This window comes from Orcinus orca, chromosome X (genome assembly GCF_937001465.1).
Source record: "Orcinus orca chromosome X, mOrcOrc1.1, whole genome shotgun sequence".
NCBI lineage: Eukaryota > Metazoa > Chordata > Mammalia > Artiodactyla > Delphinidae > Orcinus > Orcinus orca.
The window spans coordinates 59009600-59035160 of NC_064580.1; the positions used below are offsets into that span (position 1 = coordinate 59009600).

Here is a 25561-nt window from a genome sequence, read left to right on the forward strand (position 1 = left end):
GTAAAAAAAATTCTACTTATATGAGTCATGTGTGTTCTCATTTTAGCATCCTAACTGTAAGCTACAGAAGAGCAGGAAGTACGTCTTACTGTCTTTGTAGTCCTGTTGCAACCAGCATAGTGCCTGGCATGTGGTAGGCACTCACTGAGTAGTGGCTTCTTTGAACTGAAGTCAGTGGAAGTGCCATATAAGCTGTAGTCCCAGTGTAGGACCAAAAAGAAAAAAAAAAACCCTACCATTGGAACACCTCATGGGAAAAAAGTAGATCTACTCCTGATCTATCAAATACAGCGCTTGTTTAACTCTATCCTAATATGTAATCTAGAATCAGAAACTTAGAACTGAAAAGGACTCTAGAGATCTTTGAGTACCACTCTTCCTTTGATAGATAGAGAAACTGAGGACAAAAAAGAAATATCCAAACTGTGAGTTTGTGGAGAAGGTGGCTTGAGAACTCAGGGCTCCTGAGTCATTGTCCATGGTTTTATCTGCAAGCACAACTATTATACATGGTTCTCTGCTGAGGCAGGGTATGAGGAAAGCCTTGCAATAGGAAGCTGCCATGTATCAAGGCACAGCTGGCAATAGAAGGCAGGGCAGGCTGTTTGAGCATACCTCTTGTAACTGAGATTCTTTCTTTTTGGAAGACAAATGTAAGTGCCGATCCAGCAAGGAATAAAACCTCTCTCCATCCTTTTCAAATTTCTTTTTCCGCTCCTAGAGGTGGGAGAGAAGGCACAGATTAATATGTCTACAATTTTAGTTCAGTCTGCTCAGAAATGAGAATGCATAACACAGTGTCAGGTTTCATGTGGTCAATCTCTCTAGTTCCCAGTAAGGAAAAAAAAAAAGGCAAGAGAGAATTAATTTCTGCATTGGTCTCAGTAATTTCGGCTTCCTCAAACATAACCTTGAAAAATTCCAACTACACAAAGGGTAGTTCCTATTGGTATAGCTAAAGGCTCTGGGAGCTGCTGCTCAGAGAATGGCACTTAAAACGCACCTGTGTGCAGGTTACCTTCTCTTCTCAATATTTTTCACATGCATTAACTACATTAATTTTTTAAAGGACAAAGAAGGAACACAATAGTGAACAGTGAATATACCTTTTAAATGTTAATCTACAGTGCATTTAGACAGCCAAATACTAAGTAAAATATCTCCAAGGCAATTGGAACCTAAGACTGCCTCTGTGAATGAGGAGTTCTTTGATATTGTTCAAGCATTTGAGTATTGCATATTAAAAGATGATGTTAAAGATGAGGAAAAAAATCCCAGAAGGTTTAACTGAAAATAAAGAGTTGAAAAGCCTTATGAAGGATGGAGTACTCAGTCGTCACTCTCTTCAAGTATGAAATTTAATTAAGCTCTCTGCCTCTCAGCACAATAAGAAATCACACAGTCTCCAAAGGAGCACTAAGAATACTAGTTTGTCACAGATTAAGGCTGACATTCGGCAATCCTCTCAGCACCACGTTGAGAAATTCACGTAAAAGGCTTGTGTTGTCACATATGAAATCTAAACTCACTGAGCCCCTACAGTGTGCCAGGTATTCGAAGAAGCAGCACGGGGAACACATAGACAGAAAGAAAAAAATACCTCACCCATGGTTTATTTCTACAGGCAATCTGCTGCTGGGCAAGAAGCCAGCACAGAACTGAGGGACCTCTGATCTGTAAGGAATGTGCTTTTCACCAGAGGGAAAAAAGTAAAAGAGGAAGCTAACATTAACTGAGGCATACATCAGGCCAGGCAGGACATTAGGTACTTACTTTTTTGAATTTTTGAATCTTATATATTTAATTTTTCTACAGCAGGTTCTTATTAGTTATCCATTTTATACATATTACTGTATATATGTCAATCCCAATCTCCCAATTCACCACACCAACACCCTCCCGTCACTTTCTCCGCTTGGTGTCCATAAGTTTGTTCTCTACATCTGTGCCTCTATTTATGCCCCTGCAAACCGGCTCATCTGTACAATTTTTCTAGGTTCCACAAATATGGGTTAATACACGATATTTGTTTTTCTCTCTCTTACTTAACACTGTATGACAGTCTCTAGATCCATCCACGTCTCTACAAATGACACAATATTGTTCCTTTTTATGGCTGAGTAATATTCCATTGTATATATGTACCACATCTTCTATATCCATCTTCTATAGTCTGTCGATGGGCATTTAGGTTGCTCTCATGACCTGGCTATTGCAAATGGTGCTGCAATGAACATTGGGTGCATGTGTCTCTTTGAATTATGGTTTTCTCTGGGTATATGACCAGTAGTGGGATTGCTGGGTCATAAGGTAATTCTATTTTTAGTTTTTTTAAGGAACCTCCACACTGTTCTACATAGTGGCTGTATCAATTTACATTCCCACCAACAGTGCAAGAGGGTACCCTTTTCTCCACACCCTCTCCAGCATTTGTTGTTTGTAGATATTCTGATGATTCCCATTCTAACTGGTGTGAGGTGATATCTCATTGTAGTTTTGATTTGCATTTCTCTAATAATTAGTGATGTTGAGCAGCTTTTCATGTGCTACTTGGCAATCTGTATGTCTTCTTTGGAGAAATGTCTATTTAGGTCTGCTGCCCATTTTTGGATTTGTTTTTTGTTTTTTTTAATATTGAGCTCCATGAGCTGTTTATATATTTTGGAGATTAATCCTTTGTCCATTAATTTGGTGGCAAATATTTTCTCCCAATCTGAGGGTTGTCTTTTCATCTTGTTTATGGTTTCCTTTGCTCTGAAAAAGCTCTGAAGTTTCATTAGGTCCCATTTCTTTATTTATATTTTTATTTCCATTACTCTACGAGGTGGATCAAAAAAGATCTTGCTGTTATTTATGTCAAAGAGTGTTCTTCCTATGTTTTCCTCTAAGAGTTTTATAGTGTCCGGTCTTACATTTAGGTCTCTAAGCCATTTTGAGTTTATTTTTGTGTATGGTGTTAGGGAGTGTTCTAACTTAATTTTTTTTTTTTTTTTTTGTGGTACACAGGCCTCTCACTGTTGTGGCCTCTCCCATTGTGGAGCTCAGGCTCCAGACACGCAGGCTCAGCAGCCATGGCTCACGGGCCCAGCTGCTCCGTGGCATGCGGGATCTTCCCAGACCGGGGCAGGAACCCACGTCCCCTGCATCGGCAGGCAGACTCTCAACCACTGCGCCACCAGGGAAGCCCCTACCTTAATTCTTTTCCATGTAGCTGTCCATTTTCCCAGCACTGCTTAGTGAAGACACTGTCTTTTCTCCATTGTATATCCTTGCCTCCTTTGTCATAGATTAGTCGACCATAGGTGCGTGGGTTTATGGGTTTATCTCTGGGCTTTCTATCCTGTTCCATTGATCTATATTTCTGTGTTTGTGCCAGCACCATATTGTCTTGATTACTGTAGCTCTGTAGTATAGTCTGAAGTCACAGAGTATGATTCCTCCAGCTCCGTTTTTTCCCCTCAAGACTGATATGGCTATTTGGGGTCGTTTGTGTGTCTCCATACAAATTTTAATATTTTTGATCTAGTTCTCTAAAAAATGCCATTGGTAATTTGATAGGGATTGAATTGAATCTGTAGATAGCTTTGGGTAGTATAGTCATTTTCACAATATTGCTTCTTCCAATCCAAGAACATGGAATATCTCTCCATCTGATTGTATCATCTTTAATTTCTTTCATCAGTGTCTTATAGTTTTCTGCATACAGGTCTTTTGTCTCCCTAGGTAGGTTTACTCCTAGGTATTTTACTCTTTTTGTTGCAATGGTAAATGGGGGTGTTTCCTTAATTTCTCTTTCAGGTTTTTCATCATTAGTGTATAGGAATGCAAGAGATTCCTGTGCATTAATTTTGTATCCTGCAACATTACAAAATTCATTGATTAGCTCTAGTAGTTTTCTGGTGGCATCTTTAGGAATCTCTATGTATACTATCATGTCATCTGTGAACAGTATCAGTTTTACTTCTTCTTTTACAATTTGAATACCTTTATTTCTTTTTCTCCTCTAATTGCCATGGCTAGGACTTCCAAAACTATGTGAATGATAGTGGTGAGAGTGGACATCCTTGTATTCTTCCTCATCTTAGAGGAAACACTTTCAGTTTCTCACCACTGAGAATGATGTTTGCTGTGGGTTTTCCGTATATGGCCTTTATTATGTTGAGGTAGGTTCCCTCTATGCAAACTTTCTGCAGACTTTTTATCATAAATAGGTGTTGAATTTTGTCAAAAGCTTTTTCTGCATCTATTGAGATGATCATATGGTTTTTATTCTTCAGTTTGTTAATATGGTGTATCACACTGATTGATTTGCATATATTGAAGAATCCCTGAATCCCTGAGATAAATCCGACTTGATAATGGTGTATGATCCTTTAAATATGTTGTTGGATTCTGATTGCTAGTATATTGTTGAGGATTTTTGGATCCATATTCATCAGTGATATTGGTCTGTAATTTTATTTTTTTGTAGTATCCTTGTCTGGTTTTGGTATCAGGGTGATGGTGGCCTCATAGAATGAGTTTGGGAGTGTCCCTTCCTGTGCAATTTTTTCAAAGAATTTGAGAAGGATGGGTGTTATCTCTTCCCTAATGTTTCACAGAAATCACCTGTGAAGCTGTCTGGTCCTGGACTTCTGTTTGTTGGAAGATTTGTTTTTCCTGCGGTACGCGGGCCTCTCACTGTTGTGGTCTCTCCTGTTGCAGAGCACAGGCTCCGGATGTGCAGGCTCAGTGGCCATGGCTCACGGGCCCAGCCGCTCCGCGGCATGTGGGATCTTCCCGGACCGGGGCACGAACCCGTGTCCCCTGCATCGGCAGGCAGACTCTCAACGACTGCACCACCAGGGAAGACTTGTTGGAATATTTTTAATCACAGTTTCAATTTCATTACTTGTGATTGGTCTGTTCAAATTTTCTATTTTTTCCTGGTTCTGTCATGGAAGGTTATACCTTTCTAAGAATTGGCCCACCATTTCTTCCAGGTTGTCCATTTTATTGGCATAGAGTTGCTTTTAGTAGTCTCTTAGGATGGTTTGTATTTCTGTGGTGTCTGTTGTAATTTCTGTTTTTTCATTTCTAATTTTATTGATTTGAGTCCTCTCCCTCTTTTTCTTGATGAGTCTGGCTAACGCTTTACCAATTTTGTTTATCTTCTCAAAGTACCAGCTACTAGTTCTACTGATCTTTGCTATTGTTCTCTTTGTCTCTATTTCATTTATTTCTCCTCTGATCTTCATGGTTTCTTTCCTTCTACTATCTTTGGGTTTTGTTTTTTCTTCTTTGTCTAGTTACTTTAGGTGTAAGGTTATACTGTTTACTTGAGATGCTTCTTGTTTCATGAGGTAGGCTTGTACTGCTATAAACTTCCCTCTTAGAACTGCTTTTGCTGCATCCCATATGTTTTGGATCATCGTGTTTTTGTTGTAATTTGTTTCTAGGTATTTTTTGGTTTCCTCTTTGATTTCTCAGTCATCTCTTGGTAATTTATTAACGTGTTGTTTAGCCTCCATATATTTGTGTTTTTTACATTATTTTCATTGTAACTGATTTCTAATCTCATAGCATTGTGATCAGAAAAGATGCTTGATATGATTTCAATTTTCTTAAATTTACCGAGGCTTGATTTGTGACCCAAGATATGATCTATCCTGGAGAATGTTCCGTGTGCACTTGAGAAGAATGTGTAATCTGCTGTTTCTGGATGGAATGTCCTATAAATATCAATTAAATCTATGTGATCTATTGTGTCATTTAAAGCTTATGATTCCTTATTAATTTTCTGTTTGGATGATCTGTCCATTGGTGTAAGTGAGGTGTTAAAGTCCCCCACTATTACTGTGTTACTGTCGATTTCCTCTTTTATAGATGTTAGCAGTTGCCTTATGTATTGAGGTGCTCCTATGTTGGGTGCATATATGTTTATAATTGTTATATCTACTTCATGGATTCATCTGTTGATCGTTATGTAGTGTCCTTCCTTGCCTCTCATAACATTCTTTATTTTAAAGACTATTTTATCTGATATGAGTATTTCTACTTCAGCTTTCTTTTGGTTTCCATTTGCATGGAATATCTTTTTCCATCCTCCCACTTTCAGTCTGTATGTGTCCCTAGGTCTGAAGTGGGTCTCTTGTAGACAGCATATATATGGGTCTTGCTGTGTATCCATTCAGCAAGCCTGTGTCTTTTGATTGGAGCATTTAATACATTCACGTTAAAGGCAATTATTGACATGTATGCTCCTATTACCATTTTCTTAATTGTTATGTGTTTGTTTTTGTAGGTCATTTATTTCTCTTGTTTCCCACTTAGAAGTTCCTTTAGCATTTGCTGTAGAGCTGGTTTGGTGGTGCTGAATTCTCTTAGCTTTTACTTGTCTGTAAAGCTGTTGATTTCTCCATCAAATCTGAATGAGATCCTTGCGGGGTAGATTAATCTTGGTTGTAGTTTCTTCCCTTTCATCACTTTAAATAGATCATGCCACTCCCTTCTGGCTTGTAGAGTTTCTGCTGATAAATGAGCTGTTAACATTATGCGAGATCCACTGTATATTATTTGTCATTTTTCCCTTGTTACTTTCAGTAATTTTTCTTTGCCTTTAATTTTTGTCACCTTGATTACTATGTGTCTCAGTGTGTTTCCTCTTCGGTTTATCCTGCCTGGGACTCTCTGTGCTTCCTGGACTTCATTGACTATTTCCGATCCCATGTTAGGGAAGTTATTGACTATAATCTCTTCAAATATATTCTTGGGTCCTTTCTCTCTCTATTCTCCTTCTGGTACCCCTATTATGTGAATGTTGTTGCATTTAATCTTGTCCCAGAGGTATCTTAGGCTTTCTTCATTTCTTTTCATCCTTTTTTCTTTATTCTTTTCTGCAGCAGTGAATTCCACCATTCTGTCTTCCAGATCAGTTATCCGTTTCTCTGCCTCAGTTATTCTGCTACTGATTCCTTCTAGTGTATTTTTCATTTCAGTTATTGTATTGTTCATCTCTGTTTCTTTGTTCTTTTATTCTTCTAGGTCTTTGTTAAACATCTCTTGCATCTTCCCGATCTTTGCCTCCATTCTTTATCCGAGGTCCTGGATCATCTTCACTATCATTATTCTAAATTCTTCTTCTGGAAAGTTTCCTATCTCCACTTCAGTTAGTTGTTTTTCTGGGGTTTTATCTTGTTCCTTCTTCTGGTACATAGCCCTCTGCCTTTTCCTCCTGTCTATCTTTCTGTGAATGTGTTTTTTGTTCCACTGCAGATTGTATTTCTTCTTGCTTCTGCTGTCTGCTCTGTGGTGTATGAGGCTTCTGCTGTCTGCTCTGTGGTGTATGAGGCTATCTAAGAGGCTTGTGCAAGTTTCCTGATTGGATAGACTGGTGGTGGGTAGAGTTGGGTGTTGCTCTGGTGGGCAGAGCTCAGTAACACTTTAATCCACTTGTCTGCTGATGGGTGGTGCTGGGTTCCCTCCCAGTTGATTGTTTGGACTCAGGCAACCCAACAAGGTAATATACCCAGCTCTTTGGTGGGGCTAGTGGCGGAGTCTGGGTGGGCTCACACCAAGGAGTACTTCCCGAAACTCTGTTGCCAATGTCCTTGTCCTCATGGTGAGACACAGCAACTCCTCACCTCTGCAGGAAACCCTCCAACACCAACAGGTAGGTCTGGTTCAGTCTCCAATGGGGTCACTGCTCCTTACCCTGGGTCCCAATGCACACACTACTTTGTGTGTGCCCTCCAAGAGTGGAGTCTCTGTTTCCCCCATTCCTGTTGAAGTCCTGCAATCAAATCCTGCTAGCCTTCGAAGTTTGATCCTCTAGGAATTCCCCCTCCCGTTGCCAGACCCCCAGGTTGGGAAGTCTGATGTGGGGCTCAGAACCTTCACTCCAGTGGGTGCACTTCTGTGGTATAAGTGTTCTGCATTTTGTGAGTCACCCAGCCAGGCATTATGGGATTTGATATTATTGTGGTTGCACCCCTCCTACTGTCTTATTGTGGCTTCTCCTTTTCTTTGGATGTGGAGTATATTTTTTGGTGAGTTCCAGTGTCTTCCTATAAATGACTGTTCAGCAGTTAGCTGTGATTCTGGTGCTTTCTCAACAGGGAGTGAGCGCACACCCTTCTACTCCGCCATCTTGAACCAATCTCCCGTGTTCGGTACTTAAAATCTATATCTCATTTAGTATTCACAACCCTGAAAAGTACATACTGTAAAGGAAATTAAGGTTCTAAAATGGTGAACTAACTTGCTGTAGGTCATATAGCATACAAGTCTGATTTATTCTACATAGTCAAATAGGGCCCAGATGATCATGCAAGGAATTACACTCAGGAGGCTTATGAATAATCAGGGAGCCTTGTCTATAGTCTTAGCCCTAACTAAGATACCAAAACAATTGAGATACAAAATTTCACACAAAAGATAGTAGGGGAAATGGTTCCTTCAGGTACTGAATTTATTTAAAGTAGCAACTGTTTGAAGAAAGCATGGGAGACAGAAAATGTCAGGGACTTCTCTAGGAATAAAGCTCTGTGGGTCACTTTCTCTTCCACTTCCATTTTTAAAATAAAAACTATGAGATAGAATTCATGTATCATAAAATTCACCATTTTAAAGTGGATAATTCAGTTTTTAGTATATTAATTAAGTTGCACAACCATCACTGCTATCTAATTCCAAAATATTTCCATCACCTCAAAAAAAAAAAACATACCTATTAGTAATCATTCCCTGTTCCTCCGTCCTTCCCCTCAATAACCACAATTTACTTTGTGTCTCTGTGAATTTGCCTACACTAGACATTTACTATAACTGGAATCATATAATATGTGGCCTTTGGTGACTCTCTTTTTACACTTAAAATAATGTTTTCAACGTTTATCCCTGTTGATTGACCCTTTGCATTTACAGTTGACTGTTGAACAACATGGGGGTTAGGGATCCCAAATCTCCGTATAATTGAAAATCTACATATAACTTATAGTCCACTGTCCGTACACATGGATCCACCATATCCACAGATCTGCATCTGCAGATTCAACCAACCACAGACTGCATACTACTATAATATTAACTATTGAAAAAATCCACGTATAAGTGGACCCATGGAGTTCAAACCAATGTTGTTCAACGGTCAACTGTATATTCTATGGAGAAATGTTTATTGAATTATTTTGCCCATTTTTAAATTTGGTTTTATCTCTGTATTTCTCCAAAGAAGAAATGCAGATGGACAAAAGCACATGAAAAGATTTTTTGGGTTGCCTTGGCACTTTCTTAGTAGTGCCCTTTGAAGCATAAATATTTCTAATTTGTGAAGTCTATCTAGCTGGAAAATTTTTTTCTTTGCTTACTTGTGTTTTGGTGTCATATCTCAGAAACATGGCTGATCTAAGGTCATGAAGGTTTACACCTATATTTTCTTCTAAGAGTTTTATAATTTTCAGGGTTTTTTTTAACATCTTCATTGGACTATAATTGCTTTACAATGGTGGGTTAGTTTCTGGTTTGTAACACAGTGAATCAGTAATACATATACATATGTTCCCATATCTGTTCCCTCTTGCATCTCCCTCCCTCCCACCCTCCCTATCCAACCCCTCTATGTGGTCACAAAGCACAGAGCTGATCACCCTGTGCTATGCAGTGGCTTCCAACTAGCTATTTTACATTTGGTAGTGTATATATGACCATGTCACTGTCTCACTTTGTCACAGCTTACCCTTCCCCCTCTCCATATCCACAAGTCCATTCTCTAGTACATCTGTGTCTTCATTCCTGTCTTACCCCTAGGTTCTTCATGACCTTTTTACTTCTTAAATTCCATATATATATGTGTTAGCAAATGGTATTTGTTTTTCTCTTTCTGACTTACTTCACTCTGTATGACAGATTCTAAGTCTATCCACCTCACTACAAATAACTCAATTTTGTTTCTTTTTATGGCTGAGTAATATTCCACTGTATATGTGTGCCACATCTTCTATATGCATTCATCTTTTGATGGACACGTAGGTTGCTTCCATATCCTGGCTATTGTAAATACAGCTGCAAAGAACATTTTGATACATGATTCCTTTTTTTTTTTTTTGTGGTACATGGGCCTCTCACTGTTGTGGCCTCTCCCATTGCGGAGCACAGGCTCTGGGTGCACAGGCTCAGCAGCCATGGTTCATGGGCCAAGCCACACCGTGGCACGTGGGATCCTCCTGGACCGGGGCACAAACCTGCGTCCCCTGCATCGGCAGGCGGACTGTCAACTACTGCGCCACCAGGGAAGCCCCATGACTCTTTTTGAATTATGGTTTCCTAAGGGTACTTGCCCAGTAGTGGGATTTCTGGATCATATGGTAGTTCTATTTTTAGTTTTTTAAGGAACCTCCAGACTGTTCTCCATCGGGGCTGTATCAGGTTACATTCCCACCAACAGTGCAAGAGTGTTCCCTTTTCTCCACACCCTCTCCAGCATTTATTGTTTCTAGATTTTTTAATGACGGCCATTCTGACGGGTGTGAGATGATATCTCTTCGTAGTTTTGATCTGCATTTCTCTAATGATTAATGATGTTGAGTGAATCTTACATGTGTTTGTTAGTAATCTGTATATCTTCTTTGGAGAAATATCTGTTTAGGTCTTCTGCCCAATTTTGGACTGGGTTGTTTCTTATTTTGACATTGAGCTGCATGAGCTGCCTGTAATTTTGGAGATTAATCCTTTCTCAGTTGCTTCATTTGCAAATATTTTCTTCCATTCTGAGGGTTGACATTTGGTCTTGTTTATGGTTTCCTTTGCTGCGCAAAAGCTTTTAAGTTTCATTAGGTCCCATTTGTTTATTTTTATTTCCATTTCTCTAGGAAATAAAATAATGGGTCAGAAAGGGTCTTGCTGTGATTTATGTCATAGAGTGTTCTGCCTATGTTTTCCTCTAAGAGTTTGATAGTGTTTGGCCTTACATTTAGTTCTTTAATCCATTTTGAGTTTATTTTTGTATATTCTGTTAGGCAGTTTTTTAATTTCATACTTTCACATATACCAGTCCAGTTTTCCCAGCACCACTTATTGAAGAGGCTATCTTTTCTCCACTGTATATCCTTGCCTCCTTTCTCAAACATAAGGTGACCATATGTGCGTGGGTTTAAATCTGGGCTTCCTGTCCTGTTCCGTTGATCTATATTTCTGTTTTTCTGACAGTACCATATCGTCTTGATGACTGTAGATTTGTAGTATAATCTGAAGTCAGGGAGCCTGATTCCTCCAGCTCCATTTTTCATTCTCAAGATTGCTGTGGCTACTCGGGTCTTTTGTGTTTCCATACAAATTGTGAAATTTTTAGTTCTAGTTCTGTGAACAATGCCAGTGGTAGTTTGATAGGGATTGCATTGAATCTGTAGATTGCTTTGGGTAGTAGAGTCATTTTCACAATGTTGATTCTTCCAATCCAAGAACATGGTATATCTCTCCATCTATTTGTATCATCTTTAACTTCCTTCATCAGTGTCTTATGATTCTCTGCATACAGGTCTTTTTTCTCCTTAGGCAGGTTTATTCCTAGATATTTTATTCTTTTTGTTGAAATAGTAAATGGGAGTGTTTTCTTAATTTCACTCTCAGATTTTTCATCATTAGTGTGTAGGAATGCCAAAGATTTCTGTGCATTAATTTTGTATCCTGCTACTTTACCAAATTCATTGATTAGCTCTGGTAGTTTTCTGTTTGCATCTTTAGGATTCTCTATGTACAGTATCAGGTCATCTGCAAACAGTGACAGTTTTACTTCTTCATTTCCAATTTGGATTCTTCTTATTTCCTTTTGTTCTATGATTGCTGTGGCTAAAACTTCCAAAACTATGTTGAATAAGAGTGGTGAGAGTGGGCAACCTTGTCTTGTTCCTGATCTTAGTGAGAACGATTTCAGTTTTTCACCATTGAGAATGATGTTGGCTGTGGGTTTGTCATATATGGTCTTTATTATGTTGAGGAACGTTCCCTCTATGCCTACTTTCTGCAGGGTTTTTATCATAAATGGGTGTTGAATTTTCTCGAAAGCTTTCTCTGCATCGATTGAGATGATCACATGTTTTTTCTCCGTCAATTTGTTAATATGCTGTATCACATTGATTGATTTGCATATATTGAGGAATCCTTGCATTCCTGGAATAAACCGCACATGATCATGGTGTATTATCCTTTTAATATGCTGTTGGATTCTGTTTGCTACTATTTTGTTGAGGATATTTGCATCTATGTTTATCAGTGATATTGGCCTGTAGTTTTCTTTCTTTGTGACATCTTTGTCTGGTTTTGGTATCAGGGTGATGGTGGCCTCATGGAATGAGTTTGGGAGTATTCCTCCATTTGCTGTATTTTGGAAGAGTTTGAGAAGGATAGGTGTTAGCTCTTCTCTAAATGTTTGAAAGAATTCACCTGTGAAGACATCTGATCCTGCGTTTTTGCCTGTTGGAAGATTTTTAATCACAGTTTCAATTTCAGTGCTTGTGATTGGTCTGTTCATATTTTCTATGTCTTCCTGGTGCAGTCCTGGCAGGTTGTGCATTTCTAAGAATTTGTCCATTTCTTGCAGGTTGCCCTATTGGCATAGAGCTGCTTGTAGTAATCTCTCAAGATCCTTTTAATTTCTGCACTGTCAGTTGTTACTTCTCCTTTTTCATTTCTAATTCTATTGATTTGAGTCATCTCCCTTTCTTTCCTGAAGAGTCTGGCTAATGCTTTATCAATTTTGTTTATCTTCTCAAAGAACCAGCTTTTAGTTTTATTGATCTTTGCTATCGTTTCCTACATTTCTTTTTCATTTATTTCTGATCTGATCTTTATGATTTATTTCCTTCTGCTAACTTTGTGTTTTTTTGTTCTTCTTTCACTAATTGCTTTAGGAGCAAGGTTAGGTTGTTTATTTGAGATGTTTCCTGTTTCTTAAGGTAGGATTATATTGCTATAAACTTCCCTCTTAGAACTGCTTATTCTGCATCCCATAGGTTTTGGTCGTCGTTTCTCCATTGTCATTTCTCCCTAGGTATTTTTTGATTTCCTCTTGGATTTCTTCAGTGATCACTTGGATATTAAGTAGTGTGCTGTTTAGCCTCTATGTGTTTGTACTTTTTACAGATCTTTTCCTGTAATTGATATCCAGTCTCATAATGCTGTTATCGGAAAAGATACTTGATACAATTTCAATTTTCTTAAATTTACCAAGGCTTGATTTGTGACCCAAGATATGATCTATCCTGGAGAATGTTCCATGAGCACTTGAGAACAGTGTGTATTCTGTTGTTTTAGGATGGAATGTCCTATAAATATCAATTAAGTCCATCTTGATTTATGTATCTTTTAAAGCTTGTGTTTCCTTATTTGTTTTCATTTTGGATGATCAGTCCATTGGGGAAAGTGGGGAGATAACGTTCCCTAATATGATTGTGTTACTCTCCATTTCCCATTTTATGGCTGTTAGTATTTTCCTTACGTATTGAGGTGCTCCTATGTTGGGTGCATAAATATTTACAATTGTTACATCTTCTTCTTGAATTGATCCCTTGATCATTATGCACTGTCCTTCTTTAACTCTTGTAATCGTCTTTATTTTAAAGTCTATTTTGTCTGATACGAGAATTGCTACTGCAGCTTTCTTTTGATTTCCACTTGCATGGAATATCTTTTTCCATCCCTTCTCTTTCAGTATTTATGTGTCCCTAGGTCTGAAGTGGGTCTCTTGTAGGCAGCATATATTCTTGTCTTGATTTTGTATCCATTCAATGAGTCTGTGACTTTTGGTGGGAGCATTTAATCCATTTACATTTAAGGTAATTATCGATATGTATGTTGCTGTTCCCATTTTCTTAATTGTTTGGGGTTTGTTATTGTAGTTCTTTTACTTCTCTTGTATTTCCTGCCTAGAGAAGTTCCTTTAGCATTTGTTGTAAATCTGGTTTGGTGGCGCTGAACTATCTCAGCTTTTGCTTGTCTGTAAAGGTTTTAATTTCTCCATCAAACCTGAATGAGATCCTTGCTGGGTAGACTAGACGTTGCAGTTTTTTCACCTTCATCACCTTAAGTATGTCCTGCCACTCCCTTCTGGTTTGGAGAGTTTCTGCTGAAAGTTCAGCTGTTAACCTTATGGCGATTCCCTTGTGTGTTATTTGTTGTTTTTCCCTTGCTGCTTTTAACATGTTTTCTTTGTATTTAATTTTTGATAGTTTGATTAATATGTGTCATGTCGTGTTTCTCCTTGGATTTATCCTGTATGGGACTCTCTGTTCTTCCTGGATTGATTAATTATTTCCTATCCCATATTTGGGAAATTTGCAACTATAATCTTTTCAAATATTTTCTCAGTCCCTTTGTTTTTCTCTTCTTCTGGGAGCCCTATAATTCGAATGTTGGTGTGTTTAATGTTGTCCCAGAAGTCTCTGAGACTGTCCTCAGTTCTTCTCATTCTTTTTTCTTTATTCTGCTCTGCAGTAGTTATGTCCACTATTTTATCTTCCAGGTCACGTATCTGTTCTTCTGCCTCAGTTATTCTGCTATTGATTCCCTCTAGATAATTTTTAGTGCCATTTCTTGTGTTGTTCATCATTGTTTGCTCTTTAGTTCTTCTAGGTCTTTGTTAAACGTTTCTTGAATTTTCTGTATTCTATTTCCAAGATATTGGATCATCTTTACTATCATTATTCTGAATTCTTTTCCAGGTAGACTACCTATTTCCTCTTCATTTATTAGGTTTGGTGGGTTTTTACTTTGCTCCTTCATCTGCTGTGTGTTTTTCTGTCTTCTCATTGTGCTGAACTTACGGTGTTTGCAGTCTCTTTTTCGCAGGCTGCAGGTTCATAGTTCCTGTTTTTGGTGTCTGTCCCCATTGTCTAAGCTTTGTTCATTGGGTTGTGTAGGTTTCCTGGTGGAGGGGACTACTACCTGTGTTCTGGTGGATGAGGCTGGAACTTGTCTTTCTGGTGGGCAGATCCACGTATGGTGGCGTGTTTTGGGGTGTCTGTGGCCATATTATGATTTTAGGCAGTCTCTCTGCTAATGGACTGGGTTGTGTTCCTGTCTTGCTAGTTGTTTGGTATAGGGTGTCCAGCACTGTAGCTTGCTGGTCATTGAGTGAAGCTGGGTCTTGGCGTTGAGATGGAGATCTGTGGGAGATTTTCGTCGTTTGATATTATGTGGAGCTGGGAGTTCCCTTGTGGACCAGTGTCCTGAAGTTGGCTCTCCCACCTCAGAGGCACAGCACTGACTCTGGGCTGGAGCACCAAGAGCCTTTCATTCACACAGCTTAGAATAAAAGGGAGGAAAAAGAAAGAAAGAAAGAAAGAAAGAAAAGAAAGAAAGAAAGAAAGAAAGAAAGAAAGAAAGAAAGAAAGAAAGAAAGAAAGAAAGAAAGAAAGAAAGGAAAGAAAGAAAGAAAGAAAGAAAAGTAAGAAAGAAAGAAAGAAAGAGAGAGAGAAAGGAAGGAAGGAAGGAAGGAAGAAAGAAAGAAAGAAAGAAAGAAAGAAAGAAAGAAGAAAGAAAGAGGAAAAAATAAACTGAAGTAAAATAAAGTTATTAAAATAAAAAATATTATTAAGAAAACAATTTTAAAATTAAAAAAAAAAAACGGATGGACAGATCCCTAGGACAAATGATGAAAGCAAAAAAATTTTAAAAAGTAAAAAAGAAACAAACAAACAAAAAACCCAGACAGATATAACCTTGGGACAAATGGTAAAAGCAAAGCTATACAGACAAAATCACACACAGAAGCATACACATACACACTCACAAAAAGATAAAAGGGGAAAAAGTAATATATCTTTGTTCCCAAATTCCACCTCCTCTATTTGGGATGATTCATTGTCTATTCAGGTATTCCACAGATGCTGAGTGCATCAAGTTGATTGTGGAGATTTAATCTGCTGCTCCTGAGGCTCCTGGGAGAAATTTCGCTTTCTCTTCTTTGTTTGCACAGCTCCCAGTGTTCAGCTTTGGATTTGGACCCACCTCTGTGTGTAGGTCACCTGAGGGCATCTGTCCTTCGCTCAGACAGGACAGGGTTAAAGGAACAGCTGATTCTGGGGCTCTGGCTCACTCCAACCGGGGGGAGGGAGGGGAAAGCCTGGAGTAGCAGAAGCCAGCATGACGTTGCCCCAGCCTGAGGTGCCCGGTGCGTTCTCCTGGGAAAGTTGTCCCTGGATCACAGGACCCTGGCAGTGGCGGGCTGCACAGGCTCCCAGGAGGGGCAGGGTGGATTTTGACCTGTGTTTGCTCACAGGCTTCTTGGTGGCTGCAGCAGCAGCCTTAGCGTCTCATGACCGGCTCTAGGGTCCGCGTTGATAGCCGCGACTCACGCCCGCTTCCGGAACTCTTTTAAGCAGCGCTCTTAATACCCTCTCCTCGCACACCAGGAAACAAAGAGACAAAAAAAAGTGTCTTGCCTCGTTGGCAACTCCATACTTTTTCCCGGATTCCCTCCCAGCTAGCCGTGGCACACTAGCCCCCTTCAGGCTGTGTTCATGCAGCCAAACCCAGTCCTCTCCCTGGGATCTGACTGAAGCCCAAGCCTCACCTCCCAGCCCCCACCCACCCCGGCAGGAGACCAGAAAAGCCTCTAGGGCTGGTGAGTGCTGGCTGGCACTGATCCTCTGTGTGGGTATTCTCCGCTTTGCCCTCCGCACCCCTATTGCTGGCTCTTCTCCGTGTCTCCGAAGCTCCCCCCTCCGCCACCTGCAGTCTCTGGCCGCGAAGAGCCTTCCTAGTGTGTGGAAACCTTTCCTCCTTCACGGCTCCCTCCCACTGGTGCAGGTCCCGTCCCTATTCTTTGTCTGTTTCTTCTTTATTCTTTTGCCTTACCCGGGTACGTGAGGAGTTTCTTGCCTTTTGGGAGGTCTGAGGTCTTCTGCCAGCATTCAGTAGGTATTCTATAGGAGCAGTTCCACATGTAGATGTATTTCTGATATATCTGTGGGGAGCAAGGTGATCTCCGCATCTTACTCTTCCACCATCTTGAAGCTCTAATCCAATTTTCAGTTTTAATTTTTTTAACACAGTATGATCTAGGGCCCCATCTTCATTCTTTTGCATGTGAATATTCAGTAGACTTAGCATCATTTGTTCAAAAGACCATTCTTTCCCATTCAATTGTTTTGGTAACCTCTTAAAATATCAATTAGCCATAAACATATATGTTTATTTCTGGACTCTCAGTTCTATTCTATTGATCTATAAGTGTATCTTTATGTCAGCACCACACTGTGTTGATTACTATAGGTTTGTGGTAAGTTTTAAAATTAAAAATTGTGAATTTTTTCAAAATTTCTTTTTCCATTTGGTTCTTTCTATTTGGATTTTAAGGTCACCATATCAATTTTTACAAAATGGTCAGCTGATATTTTACTAGATATTTGCATTGAATCTATATATATTTTGTATTACCATCTTAACAATATTGTCTTCTGATTCATGAACATGGAACTTCTTTCTATTTATTGAGGTCCTCCTTAATTTCTTCCAATGATGTTTTGTACTTTTTAGTGTACAAGTCTTGGACTTATTTTGTTAAATTTATGCCTCAGTACTTTACTCTTTTTGATACTACTGTAAATGGGATTGTTTTCTTAATTTAGTTTTCAAGTTATTCATTAATAGTGTATAGAATTTCAATGTACTTTTGTATACTGATCTTGTATCCTGCAACCTTGTTGTACCCCTTTATTAGTTCTAACTGTGTGTGTGTGTGTGCACATGTGTGTGTATGTCTGTGTATTCCTTAGGATTTCCTATATACAAGATAAAGTAATCTGCAAATAGATATAGTACTCCCTCTTCAGACAGAGAACGACAAATACTGTATGATACTCCTTATACATGGAATGTAAAAAATAAAACAAAGTAGTGAATATAACAAAACGGAAATAGACTCACAGATACAGAGAACAAACTAGTTATTAGCAGTGGGGAGAGGGGAGTGGGAGGGGTAATATAGGGGTATTAGGTTAAGAAGTACAAACTATTATGGATAAGCTACTCAGATATATTGTACACCACTGGAAATATAGCCAATTTTTATAATAACTATAAATGACACATAACCTTTAAAAATTGTGAATAACTATATTGTACACCTGTAACATATAATATTGTAATTCAAATATACTTCAATTAAGTAAAGAAGAACTTTCATTTCAGGGTCAATTTGACTGCAAGTACCAAATGTAACAGAGGTTCTAATCAAGAATCACTTCTATACTCAGGTCAAAATGCTGCATTAAGACAGTTCTGGACTGATGAATAAGGGAAAGAACTACTATGTTGAAAAGACACATTTTCCAAGCAGTATGTGATGCTCTTCAATATATGTTATTTAATTGAAATATTCATATCAACCCTGAATGCTAGGTTTAATTTCTTAAATTCTAATATTGAATAGAAATTTATACAGAATCACAGAGAGAAGAGAGGAAACAGAGCCTAGGAATTTGATTGCATCATTACACGCATAATGCTCACATAACCACATAAGTAGCATTCAACGATAAGACATTTTTTAAAACTCTTTTGTTATTCAAATAATCATCTAGTTCCATGTAGTAAGTTAAGACAAGCAGCAATCCCCAGTCCTCCTTCTCCTATTTCTTCTTTCCCAGAAGCAACCACTTTCATCTCTTTAAGCCAATTATTCTAGAATTTCCATCCAAATCTCTAGTATCTCAAAATAAATGTTTATATTGCTGTTACTAACTTTTAAGTTTTATGCATTATCTATTAGCATATGTATCAGTAAAGAAGATGAGAATTTAGCTCCATTTCCTCTCACCATCTCATTACTACCACCACCACCTTTGCTCCCCTACCCAAACACACTTCCCCATATTTCCAATATACTCTTATTATAATTTTGGTTTGATTCATATTAAGTATCTATATTCATTATTATGACTATCTAAATACAACTTATAACTGATGTATATAATGGAATATGAGTAATCTTACTTTCTTGTACAATTTTTATATAATGTAAAGGTGCCTATTATCTTTTCTGTTTTGCTTTATTTGGTTGGTAATTTTGAATGCACGTAGAATTAAATCTCTAACGCTGCTCCAGTTCTCTAAATCTCCTCTCAAAACATCCATTCATATCATTTCAATACAACCTGGAACCTTCTGGTAGCTCTAATCTGAAATTTTTTGCCTTTTATGCATAGTTCCTGGTTGTCATTTTGGAACATTCTTCCACATTCATCCTGGGGTATTCCATTTGAAACTCTAATATGTTGGTATACTTTTCCCCCAGTATTACCTGTTTTCATTTTTCTTTCATTGCTCACTTTTTATGATGAACCCATTCACCTGTAGCTTTCTAGAAAAGGGTACATATGTCAGTTTTTGAGACCTTCAATATGCAAAATTTTCTTTATCCTCCTATTTGATTGGTATTTTGGCTAAATACAGAATGATAGATTGGCAGGATTGAGTCTTGGTTCCAGATATTTTGATGGTGTCAGATTTCCTGAAGATGTCCTTAAGTAAAGTCTAGCTCCATCCATTTTGGTGGGTACTTGGAGGACCCTTTCAATCCTCAGATTCAGCTCTTTCAGTTCTGAGAAAAACCTTTCAGTCGTTTCATGTATAACTTCCTCCCCACTATTTTATCTTTACACACTTCCTTTTATTTTGATCTCCTAAGACAGGACTTTTACTTTTCTATTTTCTTCTTAATCCTCCATAACTTTCACTTTTTGTCCTACTTTAAATTTTTTTCTTAACTTTGCCTTCCAAACTTTCTACTCAGTTATTCAACTTCGCTATCATATTTTTTTTTAATTTTGAAACTTTCTTACTCATTCTCTGTTACACACATGAAGTTCTTGATTAAGATGCAGTCATCTACTTGAAAATATTAAAATATTGAATTTATATATTTGATTTATTCTACATTGAAATATAGTTGACTAACAATGTTATGTTACTTTCTTTTTTTTTCTTTCTTTTCTAAACATCTTTATTGGAGTATAATTGCTCTATAATGGTGTGTTAATTTCTGCATTATAAGAGGGTGAATCAGCTATACATATAATATATGCACATAAATCTTCCTTCTTCCATCTCCCTCCCTCCCACACTGCCTATCCCACCCAACTAGGTGGTCACAAAGAACCGAGCTCATCTCCCTCTGCTATGGGGCTGCTTCCCACTAGCTGTCGGTTTTATATTTGGTAGTCTATATATGTCCATGCCACTCTCTCACTTTGCCCCAGCTTACCCCTCCCCCTCCTCGTGTCCTCAAGTCCATTCACTAGTAGGTCTTCATCTTAATTCCTGTCCTGCTCTGGTTCTTCATGACCATTTTCTCTTTTGATTTTTTTTAGACTTCATATATATGTGTTAGCATACAGTATTTGTTTATCTCTTTCTAACTTACTTCACTCTGTATGACAGACTCGAGGTCCATCCATCTCACTACAAATAACTCAGTTTCATTTTTTTATGTCTGAGTAATATTCCATTGTATATATGTGCCACTTCTTTATCCACTCATCTGTTGATGGACACTTAGGTTGTTTTCATGTCCTGGATATTGTAAAAAGAGCTACAATGAACATTGTGGTACATGACTCTTCTTGAATTATGGTTTTCTTAGGGTATATGCCCAGTAGTGGGATTGCTGGCTCATATGGTAGTTCTACTTTTAATTTTTAAGGAACCTCCATACTGTTCTCCATACTGGCTGTATCAATTTACATTCCGACCAACAGTGCAAGAGGGTTCCCTTTTCTCCACCCCCTCTCCAGCATTTATTGTTTCTAGATTTTTTGATAATGACCATTCTCACAGTTGTGAGGTGATACCTCATTGTAGTTTTGATTTACATTTCTGTAATGATTAGTGATGTTGAGCGTTCTTTCATGTGTTTTTTGGCAGTCTGTGTATCTTCTTTGGAGAAATGTCTATTTAGATCTTCTGCCCATTTTTGGATTGGGTTGGTTGTTTTTTTGATATTGAGCTGCATGAGCTGTTTGTATATTTTTTATAATAATCCTTTTCTGTTGATTCATTTGCAAATATTTTCTCCCATTTTAAGGGTTGTCTTTTTGTCTTCTTTATGGTTTCCTTTGCTGAGCAAAAGTTTTTAACTTTCACTAGGTCCCATTTCTTTACTTTTGTTTTTACTTCCATGTCTCTAGAAGGTGGTTCAAAAAGGATCTTGCTGTGATTTATGTCATAGAGGGTTCTGCCTATGCTTTCCTCTAAGAGTTTGACAGAGTCTGGCCTTATATTTAGGGCTTTAATCCATTTTGAGGTTATTTTTCTGTATGGTGTTACGGAGTGTTCTAGTTTCATTATTTTACATGTAGCTGTTCAGTTTTCCCAGCACCATTTATTGAAGAAGGTGTCTTTTCTTCACTCTATATTCTTGCCTCCTTTATCAAAGATAAGGTGACCATAGGTGCATGGGTTTATCTACGGGCTTTCTATCCTGTTCCATTGATCTATATTTCTGTTCTTGTGCCAGTACCATACTGTCTTGATTACTGTAGCTTTGTAGTATAGTCTGAAGTCAGGGAGCCTGATTCTTCAAGCTCTGTTTTTCGTTCTCAAGATTGCTTTGGCTATTTGGGGTCTTTTGTGTTTCCATACAATTTGTGAAAATTTTTGCTCTCGTTCTGTGAAAAATGACAGTGGTTGTTTGATAGTGATCGCAATGAAACTGGAGATTGCTTTGGGTAGTAGAGTCATTTTCACAAATTTGATCTTCCAATACAAGAAAGTGGTATATCTCTCCATCTATTCGTATCATCTTACTTTCATCAGTGTCTTATAATTTTCTGCATACAGGTCTTTGGTCTCCTTATGTAGGTTTATTCCTAGATATTCTTTTTGTTGAAATGGTAAATGGGAGTGTTTTCTTAATTTCACTTTCAGATTTTTCATCATTGGTGTATAGGATTGCAAGAGATTTCTGTGCATTAATTTTATATCCTGCTACTTAACCAAATTCATTGATTAGTTCTATTGGTTTTCTGGTAGCACTTTTAGGATTCTGTATGTATAGTATCATGTCATCTGCAAACAGTGACAGCTTTACTTCTTCTTTTCCAATTTGGATTCCTTTTATTTCTTTTTCTTCTCTGATTCTTTTGGCTAAAACTTCCAAAACTACGTTGAATAATAATGGTGAGAGTGGGCAGTCTTGTCTTCTTCCTGATCATAATGGAAATGGTTTCAGTTTTTCAACACTGACAATGATGTTGGCTGTGGCTTTGTCGTATATGGCCTTTATTATTTTGAGGAACGTTCCCTCTATGCCTACTTTCTGCAGGGTTTTTATCATAAATGGGTGTTGAGATGTGTCGAAAGCTTTCTCTGCATCTATTGGGATGATCATATAGATTTTCCCTTTGAATTTGTTAATATGGTGTATCACGTTGATTGATTTGCGTATATTGAAGAAACCTTGCATTCCTGGGTTAAACCCCACTTAATTATATTTTATGATCGTTTAATGTGCTGTTGGACTCTGTTAGTATTTTATTGAGGATTTTTGCATCTGTATTCATCAGTGATATTGGCCCGTAGTATTCTTTCTTTGTGACAGCTTTGCCTCCTTTTGGTATTAGGGTGATGGTGGCCTTGTAGAATGAGTTTGGGAGTGTTCCTCCCACTGCTGTATTTTGGAAGAAATTCAGAAGGATGGGTGTTTGCTATTCTCTAAATGTTCGATGGAATTCGCCTGAGAAGCCATCTGGTCCTGGGCTTTTGTCTTTTGGAAGATTTTTAATCACAGTTTCAATTTCAGTCATTGTGACTGGTCTGTTTATATTTTCTATTTCATCCTGGTTCAGTCAGGAGGTTGTGCTTTTCTAAGAATTTGTCCATTTCTTCCAATTTGCCCATTTTTTTTTGCATACAGTTGCTTCTACTAATCACTCATTATCCTTTGTATTTCTGCAGTGTCAGCTGTTAATTCTTTTTCATTTCTAGTTCTATTGACTTCAGTCTTCTCCCTTTTTTTCTTGATGAGTTTGGCTAATGGTTTATCAATTTCGTTTATCTTCTCAAAGAACTAGCTTTTAGTTTTATTGATATTTGCTATTATTTCCTTCATTTCTTTTTCATTTATTTCTAGTCTGATTTTTATGCTTTCTTTCCTTCTACTAACTTCGGGGGGATTTTTTCTTATTTCTATAATTGCTTTAGGTGTAAGGTTAGGTTCTTTATTTGAGATGTTTCTTGTTGCTTAAGGTAGGATTTTACTACTATAAACTTCCCTCTTAAAACTGCTTTTGCTGCAGGTTTTGGGTCATCATATTTTCATTGTCATTTGTTTCTAGGTACTTTTTGATTTCCTCTTTGATTTCTTCAGTGATCTCTTAGCTATTAAGCAGTCTATTGTTTAGCCTCCATGTGTTTGTATTTTATAGAATTTTTCCTGTAATTGATTTCTAGTCTCATAGCGTTCTGGTTGGAAAAGGTCCTTGATACGATTTCAATTTTCTGAAAATTTCCAAGGCTTCATTTGTGACCTCAGATATGATCTGTCCTAGAGAATGTTCCATGAGCACTTGAGAAGAAAGTGTATTCTGTTGTTTTGGGATCAAATGGAATATTCTACAAATATCAATTAGGTCCATCTTGTTTAATGTATCATTTAAAGCTTCTGTTTACTTATTCATTTTCATTTCAGATGATCTGTGATTTGGAGAAAGTGGGGTGTTAAAGTCTCCTGCTATTATTGTGTTCCTGTTGATTTCGGATTTTATGTCTGTTAGTATTTTCCTTATGTATTGAGGTGTTCCTATGTTGGGTGCAAAAAATATTACAATTTTTTTATCTTCTTCGTGGATTGATCCCTTGATCATTATGTATTGTCCCTCTTTGTCTCTTGTAATAGTTTTTTTTTGTTTGTTTGTTTTTGCTGTACACGAGTCTCTCACTGTTGTGGCCTCTCCTGCTGCGGAGCACAGGCTCCAGACGCGCAGGCTCAGCGGCCATGGCTCACGGGCCCAGCTGCTCCATGGCACGTGGGATCTTCCCGGACTGGGGCATGAACCCATGTCCCCTGCATCAGCAGGCGGACTCTCAACCACTGCACCACCAGGGAAGCCCCATAGTCTTTGTTTTAACATCTGTTTTGTCTGATATAAGAATTGCTACTCCAGCTTTTTCTTTCCATTTGCATGGAATATCTTTTTCCATCCCCTCACTTTCAGTCTGTATGTGTCCCTGGCTCTGAAGTGGGTCTCTTGTAGACAGCATATATATGGGTCTTGTTTTTTTATCCATTCAGCCAGTCTATGTCTTTTAGTTGGAGCATTTCATCCATTTACATTTAATGTAATTATCAATATGTATGTTCCTGTTCACATTTTCTCAATTGTTTAGGGTTTGTTATTGTAGGTCTTTTCCTTCTGTTGTTTTGCCTGCCTAGAGAAGGTTCTTTAGCATTTGTTGTAAAGCTGGTTTGGTGGTGCTGAACTCTCTCAGCTTTTGCTTGTCTGCAAAGCTTTTAATTTCCCCGTCAAATCTGAATGAGATCCTTGCCTGGTAGAGTAATCTCGGTTGTAGGTTTTTCCCTTTTATCACTTTAAATATGTCCTGCCACTCACTTCTGGCTTGCAAAGTTTCTGCTGAAACATCAGCTGTTAACATTATGGGGTTTCCCTTGTATGTTATTTGTTTTTATTACCTTGCTGCTTTTAATTTTTTTCTTTGTATTTAATTTTTGATAGTTTGGGTAATATGTGTCTTCGCATGTTTCCCCTTGAATTTATCCTGTATGGGACTCTCTGCACTTCCTGGACTTGATTGAATATATCCTTTCCCATATTGGGGAAGTTTTCAACTATAATCTCTTCAAATATTTCTCAGACCCTTTCTTTTTCACTTCTTCTTCTGGGACCCCTATAATTCAAATGCTGGTGTGTTTAATGTTGTCCCAGACGTGTTTGAGACCGTTCTCATTTCTTTTCATTCTTTTTTCTTTATTCTGCTCTGCAATAGTTATTTTCACTACTTAATCTTCCAGGTCACTTATTCGTTCTTCTGCCTCAGTTATTCTGCTATTGATTCCCTCTAGAGAATGTTTCATGCCATTTCTTGTGTTGTTCATCATTGTTTGTTTGCTCTTAATTCTTCTAGGTCCTTGTTAAATGTTTCTTGTATTTTCTTCATTCTATTTCCAAGATTTTGGATCTCCTTTATTACCATTACTCTGAATTCTTTTTCAGGTAGACTGCCTATTTCCTCTTCATCTGTTTGGTCTGGTGGGTATTTTACCTTGCTCCTTCATCTGCTGTGTGTTTCATTTTCTTCTCATTTTGCTTAACTCATTGTGTTTGGGGTCTCCTTTTCACAGGCTGCAGGATCGTAGTTTCTGTTGTTTTCAGTGTCTGCCCCCAGTGGCTAATGTTGCTTCAGTGTGTTGCCTAGGCTTCCTGTTGGAGGGGACTAATGCCTGTGTTCTGGTGGATGAGGCTAGATCTTGTCTTTCTGGTGGGCAGGTCTGTGTCTGGTGGTATTTTTGCGTGTCTCTGACTTTACTATGATTTCAGGCAAACTCTCTGCTAATGGGTGGGGTTGTGTT

General features: G+C 38.0%; 1 protein-coding gene across 6 annotated transcripts in view; it reads right to left on the reverse strand.

Annotated features, from left to right (window-relative positions):
* OPHN1 (oligophrenin 1) overlaps positions 1-25561 on the reverse strand; it is a 603167-nt gene that overhangs the window by 279687 nt on the left and 297919 nt on the right. For 5 of the 6 annotated variants that reach the window (XM_033439137.2, XM_033439136.2, XM_033439135.2 and 2 more), the window contains one exon: positions 616-717. The exons of the other annotated variant lie outside the window; for it this stretch is intronic. In XM_033439137.2, the coding sequence (XP_033295028.1) occupies positions 616-717 (102 nt within the window). The remainder of the gene's footprint in view (positions 1-615; positions 718-25561) is intronic. 6 annotated transcript variants of the gene reach the window in all.